The 16,283-nt window shown below is 40.4% G+C and overlaps 2 protein-coding genes across 2 annotated transcripts; one reads left to right on the top strand and one right to left on the bottom strand.

Moving 5' to 3' along the window:
* Window positions 1-4,157: 4,157 nt before the first annotated feature.
* On the bottom strand, window positions 4,158-9,435 carry snrnp40 (small nuclear ribonucleoprotein 40 (U5)). The gene is made up of 10 exons (XM_087835192.1): window positions 9,192-9,435; window positions 7,290-7,419; window positions 7,095-7,188; window positions 6,807-6,972; window positions 6,562-6,684; window positions 5,590-5,710; window positions 5,422-5,504; window positions 5,236-5,297; window positions 4,753-4,856; window positions 4,158-4,520 (listed from the first exon to the last, which is right to left on the bottom strand). The coding sequence occupies exons 1-10, from the start codon at window positions 9,300-9,302 to the stop codon at window positions 4,471-4,473; spliced, it is 1,044 nt and encodes a 347-aa protein (XP_087691318.1). The 5' UTR covers window positions 9,303-9,435; the 3' UTR covers window positions 4,158-4,470.
* A 6-nt stretch (window positions 9,436-9,441) lies between these two features.
* zcchc17 (zinc finger, CCHC domain containing 17) lies at window positions 9,442-14,853 on the top strand. The gene is made up of 7 exons (XM_087835193.1): window positions 9,442-9,571; window positions 10,729-10,926; window positions 12,999-13,099; window positions 13,325-13,416; window positions 13,513-13,613; window positions 13,730-13,866; window positions 14,138-14,853. The coding sequence occupies exons 2-7, from the start codon at window positions 10,788-10,790 to the stop codon at window positions 14,309-14,311; spliced, it is 744 nt and encodes a 247-aa protein (XP_087691319.1). The 5' UTR covers window positions 9,442-9,571; window positions 10,729-10,787; the 3' UTR covers window positions 14,312-14,853.
* Window positions 14,854-16,283: the final 1,430 nt, after the last annotated feature.

Below are 16,283 nucleotides of genomic sequence, written 5' to 3'. Positions count from 1 at the left end.
AGACAAAAGTTGAATTTTTTGGAAGGTGTGAGTCCTGTTACATCTGGTGTAAAACTTACACAGCGGTCTGGTGCTTCAGGTTTTGGAGTGACTGAGTCAAAGTCTGGACTTAAATCAGATTGAAATGCTTTGGCATGATCTTAAACAGGCTTTTCATGTTCAAAAATCCTCGAGTGTGACTGAATTAAAGCAAATCTGCAAAGAAGAGTGGGCCAAAATTCCTCCACAGCAATGTGACAGACTCATTGCTAGTTATCACACACGGATGATTGCAGTTCTTACTGCCAAGGGTGGCACAACCAGTTATTAGGTTTAGGGAGCAATTCATTTTTCACATAGAGCCTGGTAGATCTGGATAATTCTTTTTTCCACTAATAAATTAAATAATTTTTTTAAAACTGCATTTTTTTATTCAGTCAGGTTATGTTTGTCAAATTGGCTTGATGATCTAAAACACGTAAGCTAAAACCTAAGAAATCAGGAACGAAGCACATACTTCTGTTGTGCCTTAGGGCAGCCCCTCACTTCATCCACTCTGTGAAATAAGCTTTTCAAGCCAATCTCTCTCTTTGAGACAACTTTCTTCTGATTGGCTGCCTCCTTCAAGCAGAAGCTTTTAGCAGCAGTTGGGTGGGGTTGCTGTGTCTGTGATGACCATATAAGGGTGTCATCTTTCGTTGATGTCATAGAGATCTAAGAGTAGAAAAAAGTGCCGGACACAGAATGTTTAGAGCAGCCTGAAGTTTGAGTTTTGCGTCACAGAGATTTTATTTTATTTTATTTTTACATAAGATGACATCACTATTTCAAATTTTGGGCATGTTTAACTCACAAATTCACCCTTGTTACCAGAACCAGACCTGGGCATAAGCTGGCAGAGCCCCCCCCCCCCCCCCCCCCTCCCACACACACACACACACACACACACACACACACACACCAACAGGGGGGTCCCCCAAGAGAACACGAAATGTCACTCAAGAAAGGTTGCTACACATATTTTTGTTTTATGTGATATAACAGTGTTAATTACATAAAACAAAAATGAAACATTCATGCACACTGTAACCATTTGAAACCAATCATTTCAGAAACATCGGGAAAACTGACGTTCATTGCAGGGATCAAGCAGGACTCATGATCTTCACCAGCAGCTCCTCAGAGGGAAATCTTCTTCTCCGCCATAGGGCCATCCCAGAAGATGAACAGAGGTCTAAAGGTCATGTGCTTTAGAAATAGGAAACTAAATCCAGCAAGGACCTGAGAGATGTATTTGGTCATTCAGCTCATCCACTGTTCACAAAAGCCTCAACAGAAATGGTATCAGTGGAAGGGTGGCTGTCAAGAGGCCATCATGAATTACCATCTGGAAAGAGTCACACAGTGGGACACTATCAGTCATGGACTGGTCTCCCCAGAGCCCAGATCCTAACATTATTGAAGCAGTGTGGGATCTTCTTCACAGAGTACAGAACAAAAAGCAACCATCATCCAAAGAAGGGCCTTGAATGTTCATCAAGCCCAGAGAACTATTCCTAAAGACTACTTAAAGAAAGAAAGCTGCCTGTGAGAGTTCAGGCTGTGCTGAAGAATAAAGGTGGTCATGCTATATATTCAGTACTCTATTCAGATTCTTTGGAGTACCCAGAGTGAGACCGAATTGAAGTCATGTACTACAGACAGTTAGAAAATTAAATTCTTTTAAATAAATTATGCTGAGGTATTAATAGCTAAAATGCACTGTCTACAAGTAGTACTGGTCTTACTCATCTGTGAAAAAATGAGTTCATTTCAGGTCTTTGAAAACACACACACACACAAATGCACACGCAGTTACACAATAGGGCTTTATAAAATATGTAAAGTACACTTTCTCTTAAGAATGGTAAAACCTTTATTAGGAAAACTGCAGCCAATAAGAAAATGCACAGGATAACATAAAAAACAAAGCTGTGTGGGGAGCTAGCAGCCAGTTTATGGTGTTTTCGAACTGCACACATAATGAATCCCAAACAACTTGGAGTGGATTGTAAAACTGCACCATAAACCTCCAAACCACACATTTAACTTGTACCATTGTACGACTGCATAAATGATTTGTGAACCCTTTACTGAGATTTCTGCTCTGACGTCTTGTAAAATTATAGACAGTCACAACGGGACCAAACTAATAGCACATTTTTCATGTCTTTATGAAGCCCTGAGATAGACTGGCAACCTGAATACGCTGTTAAGAAAATGGATGGATGTCTTTATTAAACACATTAAGTTACAAGCTGCAAGTCCAAGCTGGAAAGAGTAAGTCAGCATCTATACCTCAGTAATGATTTCTCCAAAAGATACTCCGAATGAGACAAGTTAACAAGATAGAATAACAAAGATATTTATCCCTTCAAATCCTTGTAAGATAAATGCATGCAAAGTCACAAAGTTAAACCGCAAGTTTCCGAAAAAACATTACAGAGACGAACAAAGCTGGAGACTACAAAACCAAAGATGTTTCTGTTCATCAGTCCACAGTAAGAAAACTTTCTACAAACAGCTGAAATTCAGACCTGTTTCTATGCTAAAAGTGCAATCTTCACATTTAGTTTGGGGTTAGTTTTAGTCTTGTTTTCATTACAATAATAGGCATGATATTTGTCAGGGGAATATTTATTTAAGAAGTTCAGAATTGATATTAAAATATGAAACAGAACACTCTGTAAAGACAGTGGAGTCAGATTGATGTAAACATGGTAAGTGCCAATAAACACATCCACAAAATCCTCTTCAGAGAGATCCTTTTGGTATCCATCAATAGGCTTTGTGCATAATTCTGGTTGGATATTTGACCAATCTTTTTTAGCAGAATTGGCAGAGTTCATTTAGTTGGTTGGTTTCATGGATTGGACCCAACTTTTAAGATTAATTCACAAATTTTCATGGATTACTTTATGGATCTGAAAACCAGTTTTGATGTATTTGGGATCATTTTCCTGTTGGTACTTCCAAGTCTAAACTGTCTCCCTGTTGATTTGAGGTGAAGTTGAAGAATTTGCTGGGAGTCCTGTCACTGTGGCCAAAAACGCTTAATTTTCGTCTCATATGACCCATCAACCTTGTCTCCAGATGGCATTTGGTTTGTCCGCTTCTTTCTTTGTAAGCATGTTATTAGTCCATGTGATGGCAGTTTCCAGTTCTTTGCAGGCTCGAGTTTTTGTGGTTCCTGGGTTATTCCTGAACATTCTAACCAACTTCCTGTCACTGAGGGTGACAGTTTGGGTCTTGTCCAGACCTTCACAAAGTGGTAACACATCAGAATTACTTGTACTCACTGATTAACTTGGAACCTGCAGTTGTTTAGAAATGGCTCCAAGAGACCATTCCAACCTGTGTAACTCGACAGTTCTCTTTCCTACATCTTCACTGACTTCCTTGGACTTTTCCATTGTTCTGAATATTAGTCAGTCCAATGAGTGATGTCACACAAATCCTTTTTATGATGGCAAAGAGAAACTACCAGTTGTAGTCAAGCACGATCACTAACAAGTTGATAGAATTTGGCCTTGTCACATTAAAAGACATTGTGTAACCTTTAGCAGAGCTTATTAGAAGATTTGGGTGAGTATGTGTGGAGGAGTATGCATACTTTTGGCTCTGTGTGGATTAGAGAAAATAGCAATAGCAATATTATTTCACCCTGAAAAAAAGAACAGTGTAAAATCCCAGAATTACCATATAATTTGTGCCCATCATGAGTGAATGTGAACTTCAGATCTGAACCTGAACTGCCCTCACTGAGAGCTGTGGCATGATTAGCAGAGGGTTGCTCAGTGCTAATAATAGAAATCTCCTGGAATTGCAACAGTTTTGTTAGAGGAATGTCAACATGTTCCCAGGTTACATAAGTTAAATAAGAAGGCATCTGATCGAGCTTACTGCTGCTGAAGAAAGTTTTCCCAAGAGACGTTATTCACTAACTTTTCTAGATCCTGATTGCTCACTCCCTGTTTATGGTATAAGTTTAACCTGATTGTGTTTATAGTGGTAATTAAATGAAGATTAGATCATTTTTCTGGTTAATCAGTTTAGAAATACTTGTAAAGGCTCCACAAACACAACAAAGCATTTCAGTCAGAAAATAATTTGACAGCTTTTCTTTTTCTTTTTTCAGAATATTGAAGTTTATTATAAAGCAGTACATCAGAATAAAAAAGAAGTCGCTGTGGAGGTTCTTGTGCCTGAGCCTAATAATCTTCAAACGCATCCTGAGGTTCTTTTGAAACAGGCTGAAATTACAGAGAGTCCTAGACCACTGTCGAACACCACCCATCCACGTCCAAGGCAGAACACACACACACACACACACACACACACACACACACACACACACACACACACACACACACACACACACACACACACACACACACACACACACACACACACACACACACACACACACACACACACACACACGCGCAGCCCCTACTGAATTTCTCCCATGTACAGACGTTTATCACTGGCACCAGACAGCACTGTGTAGAGAGACAAAGGAGAAAAAAAAAAAAGGATTCGACTTTGATTTTTGTTTAATGTTTCATAACAAAGCTTAAAGCGACCTAAGCGCCTAACTTAACATAACTCTGGCATACTGACATCCACCTATCCCAATGTGCCTTCAAGTTATCTTAATTAATTCTTGTGTTAATTAAAAAAGTGTTTTTTAGGCCTGAAATACACCTTAACCGATGCAGTTAGTTCACTCACCTATAGGCTCCTCTGGGTGGAAGACTACTTCGTTGACCGAGCCTGCGTGGCCCGGCAGTTTGTACAGGATCCTGCGTGATGTGGTGTCCCAAATATACACAAACCTGTAAAACATGATGCAGAAAAAAAAAGGTGTTTACATTTGAAATCGCCATATCGTTAAAAACTATATATGTCATACAGTCACTCACCACTTCATTAGGTATACCTGGTCATCTGCTCGTTAATATAAACATCTAATCTGATCTTATTTTTACTGTTAACAAGTCAGCTGGTTAAGAAATCACATTTTCATCACTGCATCTTTCTTAATTATGTCCTTTGCAGGATGCAACGGGACAGAGTTTCCTTTCAGAAATACAGATTCAATGGTGCACTCAGAGTAAAGCAGCTAACCTGAAGGTGACTTGAGCCCTTTGTCCTTTGTGTTTGTGTGCGAGCTCATATTCATGTACAGTATAAGTCGGTGTGTTTGCTTCTCACCTGTCGGCCGAGCCTGCAGCTATCTTACTGCCATCAGTAGACCAGGAGCACCTCAGCAGGTTCTGGATGACAGGAAAAGATGAATTAGAAACAAAGCATTACATGTGTGAGCTGCTGAGGTGAAAGACGAAAACGCTTGCAGGACTCCAGCTGTTTGTCACTTCAATGAAGAGGGATATAACTTACCTTTTCAAAGTTGTGAACGTTGCCCTGGAAAATCTTCACACATCTTTCCTTGGGAGCAAATGGTCGAACATCCCAAATACGCACTACACAGAGACACAGATAGACTTCAAGAACAGGATTCACCCATACAGCCAACCACGTTTATGAGCCAAACATGTCTGATAGTACCTGTGTTATCCATGGAGTTTGAGAGAAGGTATGACCCCTCGGAGCTCAGGCTGAGCCCAGTCACTGAGTCACCGTGTCCGTGCATGTTATAGATCAGCTTATTCTGCCTCAGATCCCACACCTGCAACAACACAATCAATAACTTTGGGCAGGGTTCCTGCAGAAAAGTCATGCAAAGTCATTCTCGAACATTTTATAAGAGGTGCAAAAGTAAAAAATGATTCACTGCTTTATGGTCTTTGCAGTACCTCAGGGAAACAGCGTCCCAACAGTGGCTAAACACAGAGTAGAAACAACTTTTTCACTTGTATTTAAATGAAAAATAACCAGCGCTGAGCTACACGTTAGCATCAAACCGCTCCAAACTAAGATAAAACCAAAAATATTCACGCAATCCTTTGTTCATGTTGTTCCAGAATTTAAGAGCCACAACCACTGGGAAATTATTTAAAAAAACCAAATTATAGTAATTTGTCCTGGATACATTCTAAACTGTGCATGGACTACATGTAAAACCTTAGTTTCACATTTCAGTCTTGTGTTCTTAAACATGACTAGAGGCTCCCTCTCTTCCAAAACGACACAGTGCTCTCAGGAATAATTGAAAATAGTTATGTATGAAAACCTATTACAGCTTTATTTACCCGTCAAGCATGTAACACTTTGATAGGTGGCAACGATAAACAGCCCACTCTGGCAAGCTGTGCTGAGTCCATAGGTCCTGCTCGCTTCTGCTAATCAAATTCCATCTTTTTGCCTTCTTTGGCCACAGGCGTCCAAAATAATTATTTGAAATTAAAGCGGCGCCATGAAGTGAAAAATTGGCCCTGCCGAAATTTAATTTCACTAATACACTATGTATGCTGTGTTAATAAAATCCACAGCATAAACAATCTAGTTTTTCAGGATTTCCTCGAAAGAACATGGACAAGAAGTTCCATCAGCAGTAACGTGTTTCCAGCGTCATTCTACCTTGATGTCATTGTCGATGCCTCCTGACAGGATCTGATCGCTGGTGTCGTTGAAAGTCACAGCCAGCACCTGGTAGGTGTTCTGGAAAGTGTGGATGGCTCCTTTTTTACGGATGTCCCAGAGCTACAGAGCAGACAGTGACATCAAACAGAAAGCACAATCAGACCTTCGTGTTTAATTCTGTGGGCCAAAAATGTGGCATCCAAACCTAAAGATGTGGATAAAAATAAAGCTGGAAAACTCACCTTCACTGTCCCGTCGTCACTGCCGGTGCAGATGAGTTGGGGTCCACGGCGAGCTGGGTAGCATGTATTAACGAAGGAAGTGTGGCCCTTCAAGCGCTTGATCCTCTCGCCCGTTTCACTATCCCAAACACCTACAGTTTTGTCTGTGCTGGCTGAGAACAGCATGCTGAAATTACATAGCAGGAAATAACAGTTAGTTAACCCTTTATAAAGAGCACAGGGTTATTAAGCCCTTAATAGGAAGTACTGATTGCATGTGTCCTTTGCTAAAGATCTACACCTACTTACCTGCCATCTGTGTTGTAGTGCAGCTCCATCACTGCTCCACTGTGTCCCTTCAGCGTGGCGTAATTTTCACAATCTCCATACACGTTCCAGAGCACTGCAGCAAAAAAACCCAAAACACCGGTACACACCAAGTTATTCACAGTGAAGAAGTTGTTGCCTCACTGCAGAGATTTATTGGGAGTTTAACTAACTTACATATGAGTCTGTCAAATCCTGAAGAGGCAAGGGTGGCTCCATTGGGGTGAAACTTGCAGCAGTACACCTCACCCTCGTGGCCAGACATTAGCATGATGGGAGCCTGGAGGCTGGAGGTCCGTGGGGGGCCCTATGGGAGACATATACGTGGTTAATACAGAGGTTGAGGTTAAGGAGGGAATTTCAGAAAAAATGTACTGATGTGAGGCTATGACAAGAGGACCTTGCAGTACTGTCAGTGGCATGGGTTTTAACTTTAAACAATAACTAATACAATGTTTCCCCATTATCAATTCTTTCTTGATTCCTGATCAGTTTTCTTTGTGGGAACAAAAGCCGAATCAAAGGCAGCTGTTGGTATAGAAACGTGTCCTGGCAGGTGACCTGGGAGGGTAGAACCATTGGACAAAGAACTGATACATCTGGAGGCAGACGATTAAAGGTTTGAGTATCTTGTTTATAAATATTCATGTAACTTATCCAGTTTAATCATACTGGATATTTTTAGCTTGTATTTATAATTTACTATAAAATCAGATATGGACTGTGAAAGTGGGTCAAAGTGTTGTTTTGTTTTTTTATATAATAGTCTCAAAAACAAATGTCAAGGTCATATTTAATGAAATGCTGGTGTTTTAATGCGAATAAAGACAATCTGCAAAGATCATCTACCTCCATCTCAAGCATCCTCCTCTCTCACACCAACCCTCTGCATGACATCCTTCACTACATCAAAGGATCTTCTGTGAGGTCCTCCTCATTTCCTCCATCTTCAACATCCCATCCACTATCCCTCCTCTCCACATGTCCAAACCATCTCAGTCCTCTCTCTAACTGCTCAATCTGCAATGTCCCTCTGATGAAACTTTGCATGCATCTTTAGTATTGTCCATTCGGGTCCTTCCCAATGTAAATCTGAATGTTTTCAATTTGTCAGAGCCATGATACACCATCCAAACCATACATACAGCAGGTCTCATTACCATCTTCCCTTTCACTCCTGTAGCTGCTCTTCCACAATCCATGGACTGCATCCTGGCTGTACTCTCTTCTTCCCTTATCTAATGCCCCGTCCGTTGCTTTGGATGTTTGAACCCATTTATGTTAACTCATATACCCTCCACCTCACCAGGCTCTCTTCCCCCTGCTCCCTCCTCTCACTACAGATCGGCTGCAGACATCATAGTCTACCAGCACTTTTGCCTGGCCTCATCTTTCAGCCTCTCCATCAAGACTGCAAACAAGAAGGGGGCACAGAGCCGAACCCTGACATAATCCTACCCCCACCTTGAATAGTCGAAATGTCAGAGTTAACAGCCAAAGGAATAAAAGACTTTAAGTATCTATTTGTTCTACACTGAGATACAAAGTAGGGGTTACCTGGGAGTAACTTCCTGAATTCAGAATAGAAATGGTGGTCAAGATAGTTGATAATGTCTTTTACTTTCTTTATCACCCGAGTTTCTCAGTGTGAACACAAATCTCTTTGCCCGACCCCCGTTATTTTGGAGCTGGTATTATCAATGGTGCTGAGAGTTTCTATCCTTAAAAGATAAAACATTAAACCAGAACACAAAAAAACATTTTTGTGATCGCTTTAAAAACTCTTTTTAAACAACAATCGTTTACCCAAATCCAGATGGGTGTAGGAGACATTGTAAAAAGCATCAAAGTGAGAGCTAATGCTGTGCTAATTTTATTTTCATGTTTATCTGTCTCGCTGGCAGCCCAGATAATGAACCTAAAATCACCACAAAGGGAAAATGTGACTTTTTTTCCCAGGCGGCTTTATATATAATTAATCACAAAGCGTACACAGTATAGTGTGGTTACTTGTTCTAAGTGTTTGAGTCTACTTCAGTAGCCACCCCTCCCGGTTGTAGTAACAGCTACCCTCCGTACCGTGGCCACGAGTTGCTGAGACTGCGCCGCCGCTATCAGCTCCGTCCGGGGCCGCTTCACGGCGGAAGGAACCACCGCCATGTCTGCCGCTCTCTTCATAGGCTCAATCATCTTTACAGGACAAAAATCCGCAAAAATTTAAAGCTTTAACGCTACAATTTACAAAAAATGAATGGACGTGTTTCATACGAGACGTCGGAGGAAGTAGCACCAACGTATCAACACAGAAGAAGTACTTCCTGTGAGCGCGAGGAATACTATTGGTCGAGGTTTGCAACAGCTAAGATGGTTGGCTGATTGTGAGCAGCAGATTAGCCGCTTCGCTTGTTGTTGAAACGTTTTGAACCGGATGTAAAATAACCACCGTATCAATCCGAAAGGTAACGCTGATATCATTTTTAAATTATTTTCTCTGAAATATTGCTGCATGAGGTTATGTTTATTTTTTATTATAAACTAGAACGTTAAGCAGGCGCGGGCCCATTTTCTTGTTCATATTTTATTTATTCAATATCTGTTTATTCATTTATTATAGCTCTTTAGTGTGGCTAACATTAGCCGAGGAGCTGCTGTTCCATTCAGCTTTTGTGTTTGAGATAAAAAGTGAGTCTAATAGGTTTTTATTGCTATCCAAGAGATCCAACACACAGCTGTGAAGCTCATAAAAATCAGTTTCGGGTACAAAAATATGACACGGCTGAATAGCAAGTCAGTATGCGAGTGGGGGTAAAATAATCAGTGAACATAATAAATTAAATCAATCTCTTTTTAGATTTAGCTTTTGTATACTGTTAGGATCAAATGAACTGTGTTGACATTTAACTTCAGTAAAAAATGTCTTTGTTTTAGCATGAAATTTCATGACTTTTCCTAAAGTGACCCAAAATACACGAAAATGAAAATGTTTAAAAATTCATAGTGTTTGTACAATGAGGCTGTTCTAGGTCGTATTTATTCAGATGGATTTTAGATTCATCGGTGTGGTTCAAATAACAGAAAATGTTGGTTTTAGGGAATTTTAAAATGGTACATCCCATGCATGGAATAATAAATTGGCATAGAAGTATTTATATATTGAGGTCATACAGAGGTCAGAGGGTGCCTTGGCACAGACACAAGATCTGAAATAGGATGCCATGATCATGGGGTAGTTAGAACCGTTGCCTTACACCAGGAAAGTTCCTGTGTCAGAACCTGTCAGTGGCCTTTTGGTGTGAAGTTTCCTCTAGGTACATGGGCTTCTGGCCACACTCCAAAGACATACATGCTATGTGATTCTAAATTGGCTGTGGATGTTAGGTGAATAAAGTGCTTAAAAGTGCTGCATGCGTGTATAGTTAAAATGTGCTTGTAGTCTAAAGTGGTCATAAAGACTAGAAAACTGATGTATAAATTCAAAAACAATGCAAAAGTACCCACCATGTAAGAATGTGACCTATAAATAAACAAATTAGAATTAGTTTATTCTGAGCTAACAGAGTTTAAACTCACTAAGATTAAAACAGAGAGCATAAATGCATCTGATCTGCCATTTCAGGGATTGTGGGAATCCAAGTGCAAGATTCAGTTATTGGTAACCGTGGCTGTTTTGAGACGATGTCCGACCGTGACCGCCGACCATCAGAGCCGGCTGGGCTGGATGGTTTGCCACCACTGTACAGCATTGCCAAAGGAGAGGTGGTTTCAGTACAAACTTATGGAGCATTTGTTCGACTGCCGGGATACAGGAAGGAAGGTCAGTGAAAAGATTTGATTATTCAGATGAAAAATAAAGAAAAATAGGTTGAAGAAGAAAAAAAACAAAGTGTTGTTTTGTCTGGAGATCTCTTCCTGTTAAAGGGGAGTTCTTCCTTCCTACTTTTACCATGTGCTTGCTCATAGGGGACAGTCATATTATTGGAGTTTTTCCCTTAAAATTGCAGGTACCTTACAGTACAAAGTGTCTTGAGTCAAACAAAACACTTTATACTGTTATACTATACTTGTTGTTGTGAATTGGTACTATGTAAATAAACCTGAAAACAACAAAACCCTTCAAAAAGGACATACATGTAAGTATAGTAGGTAAGTCTGCCCTAATTATTGTAGCGTCTTTACTTTACAATGGGTGACTGTAGCTCACAGGTCATCTACTGATCGGAAGGTTGGTGGTTCGATCCCTGGCTCCTCCAGTTTGCATGCCAAGTATCCTTGGGCAAGATACTAACCCCAAGCTGCTCTCCAATGCATCCATCGGCATGTGAATGTTGTTATAAAAGCACTCAGTTTAGAGTCAGTGCTTGGGAGAATGGGTGTGATTGGCTGAATGTGGCATGTTGTATACAGCGCTTTGAGTACTCCTGGAGAGTAGAAAAGCGCTATATAAGAATCAGTCCATTTACCATTTACAATACAAAGTACCTTGAGGTGACTGCTGGTATGATTTGGTGCTATATAAATAAAATTGAATTGAATTGAATTAGTGTACTGTCTCACTGTGCGTAAGAAGACAAGGCTGAAAGACTTCAAAGACACAGGTCAAAGTAAGATATTTCACATTCTTGTTATGTTTAAAAAAAATCTTTTTGGCTTATTAGCACAATCATAGTTTCTTCTATTATAATTCATTTGTGTAATCTTCATAGCAACAGAAATTGAAGATGTGTGTACAGACAGGAGGTGTGGGAGGATGGTTGGGCGGGGTTGATAAGAAGTGGGACACGCTGATGAAGTGGGATGACTCGTATCTATATTTACACTTGGGTTACCTCTTTGATAATGAAGTATGATTTATTGTGGCTTGGCCTTGACCTACATGTCCAGTTAAACAGCAGCTGTTCATTTTCACCACCGGAGGGTGAACCGCACAACTTGTGCTCACACATTCATAACCTGTAGCCTAAAAAATGTTTTGGAGAGAACTTGTATGCTTTATTTAAAGTCAGTTAAAGTGGTTTGAAGTAGATGTAATGATTAAGCCAAAGTTATATGATTTAGTTGGTCAAATGTTATTGAAGCTTGATAACAGTCGGAAATAAGTTTGATTCTTAATTTAGTATTTGGGTTTTCATTTGTCATCCAACACGTATTCATGTGTCAACCTTTTCTGTAGGTCATGAATGCTCACCATGAAGTGCTGTATAAAAGTCTTGAGCCACTCCTTATTTCTTTATATTTTGCTGGGAAAGAGGAAAATGGGTGCAGTGATTTATTCAAACCTGTGCAAACATGAATGGAAATACAGAGTTTGTACAATTCTAATGAGCTCAAAAGTTAATATTTCTTATAACAACATTTATATTTCACAACATGGTCTTAACTCTGTTACCTAACTTTCTTGTAATTTCTTTAGGTAGTCTTCAGGAATAGTTCTCCAGGCTTTTTCTGACATTCAAAGCTCCTCTTTGGATGTTGGCTGCTGTTTGTTCCATTTTCTGTAAAGATGTTCCCACACTGTTTCAATAATGCTGAAATCTGAGCTCATGGGAGGCTAATCCATGACTGGTATAATGGTGTTGCATTATAAGTTTTTCTATCTAGGTATGCTTTTGCTGCATATTGATAACGATATGAACAAAAAATAATAATAATTTTGGATTCATAACTCAATAAGACCTGTTGCAACTGATTTTCAATCCACTTCTTGTGTAATGTGGCATTTGGCCTTCAGAAAGGGCTGAAGAATTGTTGCTCAAGACCGTTTTAAAAATTATGAAAGAAAGTCTGGTTCCAAATATAAAGACATGAGGGTTTGCTTAAGACTTTTGAAAGTATTAATGTATTTTAGGTGATATCTAAGTAAATAATATTTGTCCTTTGGTTTCACAGGTCTGGTACATGTGAGTGAGATGTCAGCTTCCCGGGTGGAGAACGCTTCAGAAATTGTGGATGTGGGAGAACATGTGTGGATTAAAGTCATAGGGAGAGAGGTAACAATATCACACGTGTTTTGGACAACATTCGTTAAATGAAGGTATTCTTCAACTCCAAACCCCAGAAAGGCTGCATTAAAAGCCCTCCTTTACCCTTAAACCTGAAAAGGTGTCAGAAACTGCCACTCCAGTGGGCTCAAACTCAACCTGGTTCTCATAAAGATAGTCACAGAAGTGCACACACAGAGCAGAAAGTTTACAGCTTCTTCCTCTGCTCATCAGATTCAGGGTGACAAGGTGAAGCTGTCTTTCTCCATGAAAGCTGTCAATCAGGGAACAGGGCGGGACTTGGACCCCAACAATGTTATGGCAGAGTAAGTCCTTACGGATTCATTGTGTGTGTTTGCATGTGTCTGCACAGGTGTGTGTGTGTGTTGTTAACATCTGTGTGTGTGTGTGTGTGTTTATAGGCAGGATTCAAGGCGGCGTAAGCAGTTTAGAGACCAAACCAGCAACAGGATCACGCTGGAGGCTGTGCTCAACACAACGTGTTCAAAGTGCGGCTGCAAGGGTGAGGTGACATCATAAGTCATGTGATGTGTCAAAGAGACTGTGCTTGTTTCACACAGATGGCTGATTTGTTTGAATTCACACTGCAGTTGTTAAATAAATTATTACTCTCTTCAGGTCACTTTACAAAGGACTGTTTCTCTGCTCCTGGCCTGCAGTACGCTCTCTTGCCTGAAGAGGACGATGAAGAGCCACAGCAGCAACCATCTACAGCCGCACAACATCAAGATTCAGACAAAAAGAAGAAAAAGAAGGTGACGATGTGACCTTTAAAGCCCTGCGCAGCTCTCGCTTCCTTTTCCGTTCTACCTTTCCTTTGCTGATTCTCTCTTTCTCTCTTTCATCTGATGCAACAACCCCCACATGTCTCTCTGCATGACATGCGGTTCTGACCACATTGGGAGTCTGTTGCCTGGAAAAATGATTTTGTGCTGATTTAAGAGGAACATACTTCAGTGTTTGGGTTTTGAGGTATTGAAACTGCTTTTTTATGCAACTTCTTTGTTTTTAACGCCTATTCTCCAGGAAAAGAAAGCAAAGAAGAAGAGTAAGAAAAGGGAGAGGAAGGAGTCTGAGAGCGACAGCAGCAGCAGCAGCAGTGAATGTAAATCCAAGAGGAGGCGGCAAGAACACGAGCGTGACAGAGACGACAAGAAGAAGAAGAAACACAAAAAGCACAAATCGCACAAACACAGCTGAGACAAACACAGGGTGAACGTGGTTGGCAGCAGACTGAGAGAAAGACTTCCAGCTGTAATATCTAAACCTTCATTCACTGTCTGTCAAGTTCAAAACTTGAAGGGAAGCGCTGTAAATACAAACATGTGATAATCTCCACTTGTCCTGAAGTTACCCCTCCATAAAGGGAGGAGTCTGCCACATTGTGTAATCAGATAGGTGCAATCGATATGGCGGCAAGTGGCTATCCCTTTCCAAAACCCCGATATTGTTTACAGCTGTTTAGGATCTGGGAAATCCATTAAACACAATCGAGAGGGTAAAAAAAAGAGAAGGGAGACACACACGCGCACGCACGCACATACACAAGAAATAGTTAAGACATAAACAGGAAGTGTAAGGCACCACAAATGAGCTTAAGAGTAGTGTAATAACATGATAGCCTGAGGTTGTCTGCTGGTTTTGTTTTGTTTTGTTTGTCTTTTTGTGTGTGTTTGTGTGTCTCACCTCGAGGAGACGCTTTAAAGTACACCCAGCCGTCTTCCTGCATGTCCACTGTTTGCTCCATTAAAACTATTTTTATCTGTAAAGGTAACAAAATGTCTCATGATCTCTTTGTTCAAGGACCTTGAACTCCTAATGTTGCTGTCCTTGGAGGACCAAAACACATGTACACGCACATGCAGTGGAATTTTTCAATCTCTGGTCCACCCATAACCAGTTAATGTTTTAAAGCCTAGACAGGCGCCCCTACACAGCATAGAGCCCAGGTTATGTCACACAACTTTTTGTTTTTTATCAGGGTTAGAGGCCCAACATCTTGTTTCTTCTTCTCTGCTGCTTTGACCCAATTTCAAGCTTCTGCTTGTGAGGCTGCGGAGAGAGATCGCTTCCAGCTGCGGTGGTTTGAAACGGTTCCAGTGCAATCCACCGTCAGCGGGTTTAGTTTACCGCTTAATCTCAAAAATGTTCTCTATTTCTTTTCCTTTCTCTGCTCTGACAGTTGTATGAGACACTCGGCATGACTGCACACCCAGAAGTGTTGCATTAATACACATACCTGGATTACAACTGCAGTAAACTGTGGATTCTGCATTCATTTACAATGAACTGCAGGCTTTAATTTTAACCTTGGGTTGATCTTATGTTGCTTTTTTTCTGTGCAGAGTGTTCCTGGAATAGGTGACACATTATGTTTTAAGATGTTAAATGATTTGGAAAAAGATTGTTTAAAGGCAGCTAGAGGAAACTTTTTTTTATAAATAAAAACCTTGTGTTTTAGAGTTATTATCGCATTTTCATTAGTTCTTATTCTTGATTTTCAATCCAGTGTAGTTCTGAAGTAATTAGCAGACACTTTGATGTCTGATCCTGATTGCACAGGGTATCTGTCGACGGCTGTTCCTCTTGGGAGTTCCCTCCCTGTTTTACAGCACGGAGTTGTTATCTGTAAATTTGTCTGAGAACACATTTGAGCTCCAGATGTCAGTTTTCAAGCTAGCCATGAAAAGATTTTCAAGCATGAGCCGTTATCGTTTGCTCAAATTGGAATTACTAGTATGATCCAGGTACTGTATCAGCCTTGTGATGTTTCAAATCCACAAAGCACTGAGCACTATGACTGTATAGTTTATACAGTGTGCACAAGCACTGTACATACCTATATATGATATATGTGTTTGGGTTAATATCATAAAATGAAAAACAGCCCCGTGAGTGAGCATAATAAAAAAGCTGTTCTGCAGAAATGTAGTAAAAATCCAAAGTTTGAAAATGTAAATGTATAGTTATTTATTTAAGGGCTCCAGCGTGATCACAGTTTTGCATGAGCTTTGCATAAAATCAACTGTGCTCTGTTCAGGAGCTGTGAAGCTACATCAACATGGTGTCATGGCGACGTGAAGAAAATTCAGACCAGGTTTACCCTGCAAGTGGACCTCTCACACCTGTATGTTACTGGCTCAAACTGCGTCACTTAGTGCTCAGAGCTGCC

The sequence above is a fragment of the Neolamprologus brichardi genome, chromosome 22 (genome assembly GCF_056152115.1).
Source record: "Neolamprologus brichardi isolate AB-2024 chromosome 22, ASM5615211v1, whole genome shotgun sequence".
NCBI lineage: Eukaryota > Metazoa > Chordata > Actinopteri > Cichliformes > Cichlidae > Neolamprologus > Neolamprologus brichardi.
The sequence above is the reverse complement of the archived record's forward strand: the minus strand, read 5'-3'. Positions and strand labels throughout refer to the sequence as shown.

Excerpts from the sequence above, each read along its gene's own strand:
- snrnp40 (XM_087835192.1), bottom strand. The coding sequence starts at position 9,302 with ATGATTGAGCCTATGAAGAGAGCGGCAGACATGGCGGTGGTTCCTTCC. Across the intron at positions 7,189-7,289 it reads AGGATTTGACAGACTCATAT|TGCTCTGGAACGTGTATGGA; the intron begins GTAAGTTAGTTA and ends TTTTTGCTGCAG. Across the intron at positions 4,521-4,752 it reads CCACCCAGAGGAGCCTATAG|TGCTGTCTGGTGCCAGTGAT; the intron begins GTGAGTGAACTA and ends CTCTCTACACAG.
- zcchc17 (XM_087835193.1), top strand. The coding sequence starts at position 10,788 with ATGTCCGACCGTGACCGCCGACCATCAGAGCCGGCTGGGCTGGATGGT. Across the intron at positions 13,417-13,512 it reads CCCAACAATGTTATGGCAGA|GCAGGATTCAAGGCGGCGTA; the intron begins GTAAGTCCTTAC and ends GTGTGTTTATAG. Across the intron at positions 13,867-14,137 it reads ACAAAAAGAAGAAAAAGAAG|GAAAAGAAAGCAAAGAAGAA; the intron begins GTGACGATGTGA and ends CCTATTCTCCAG.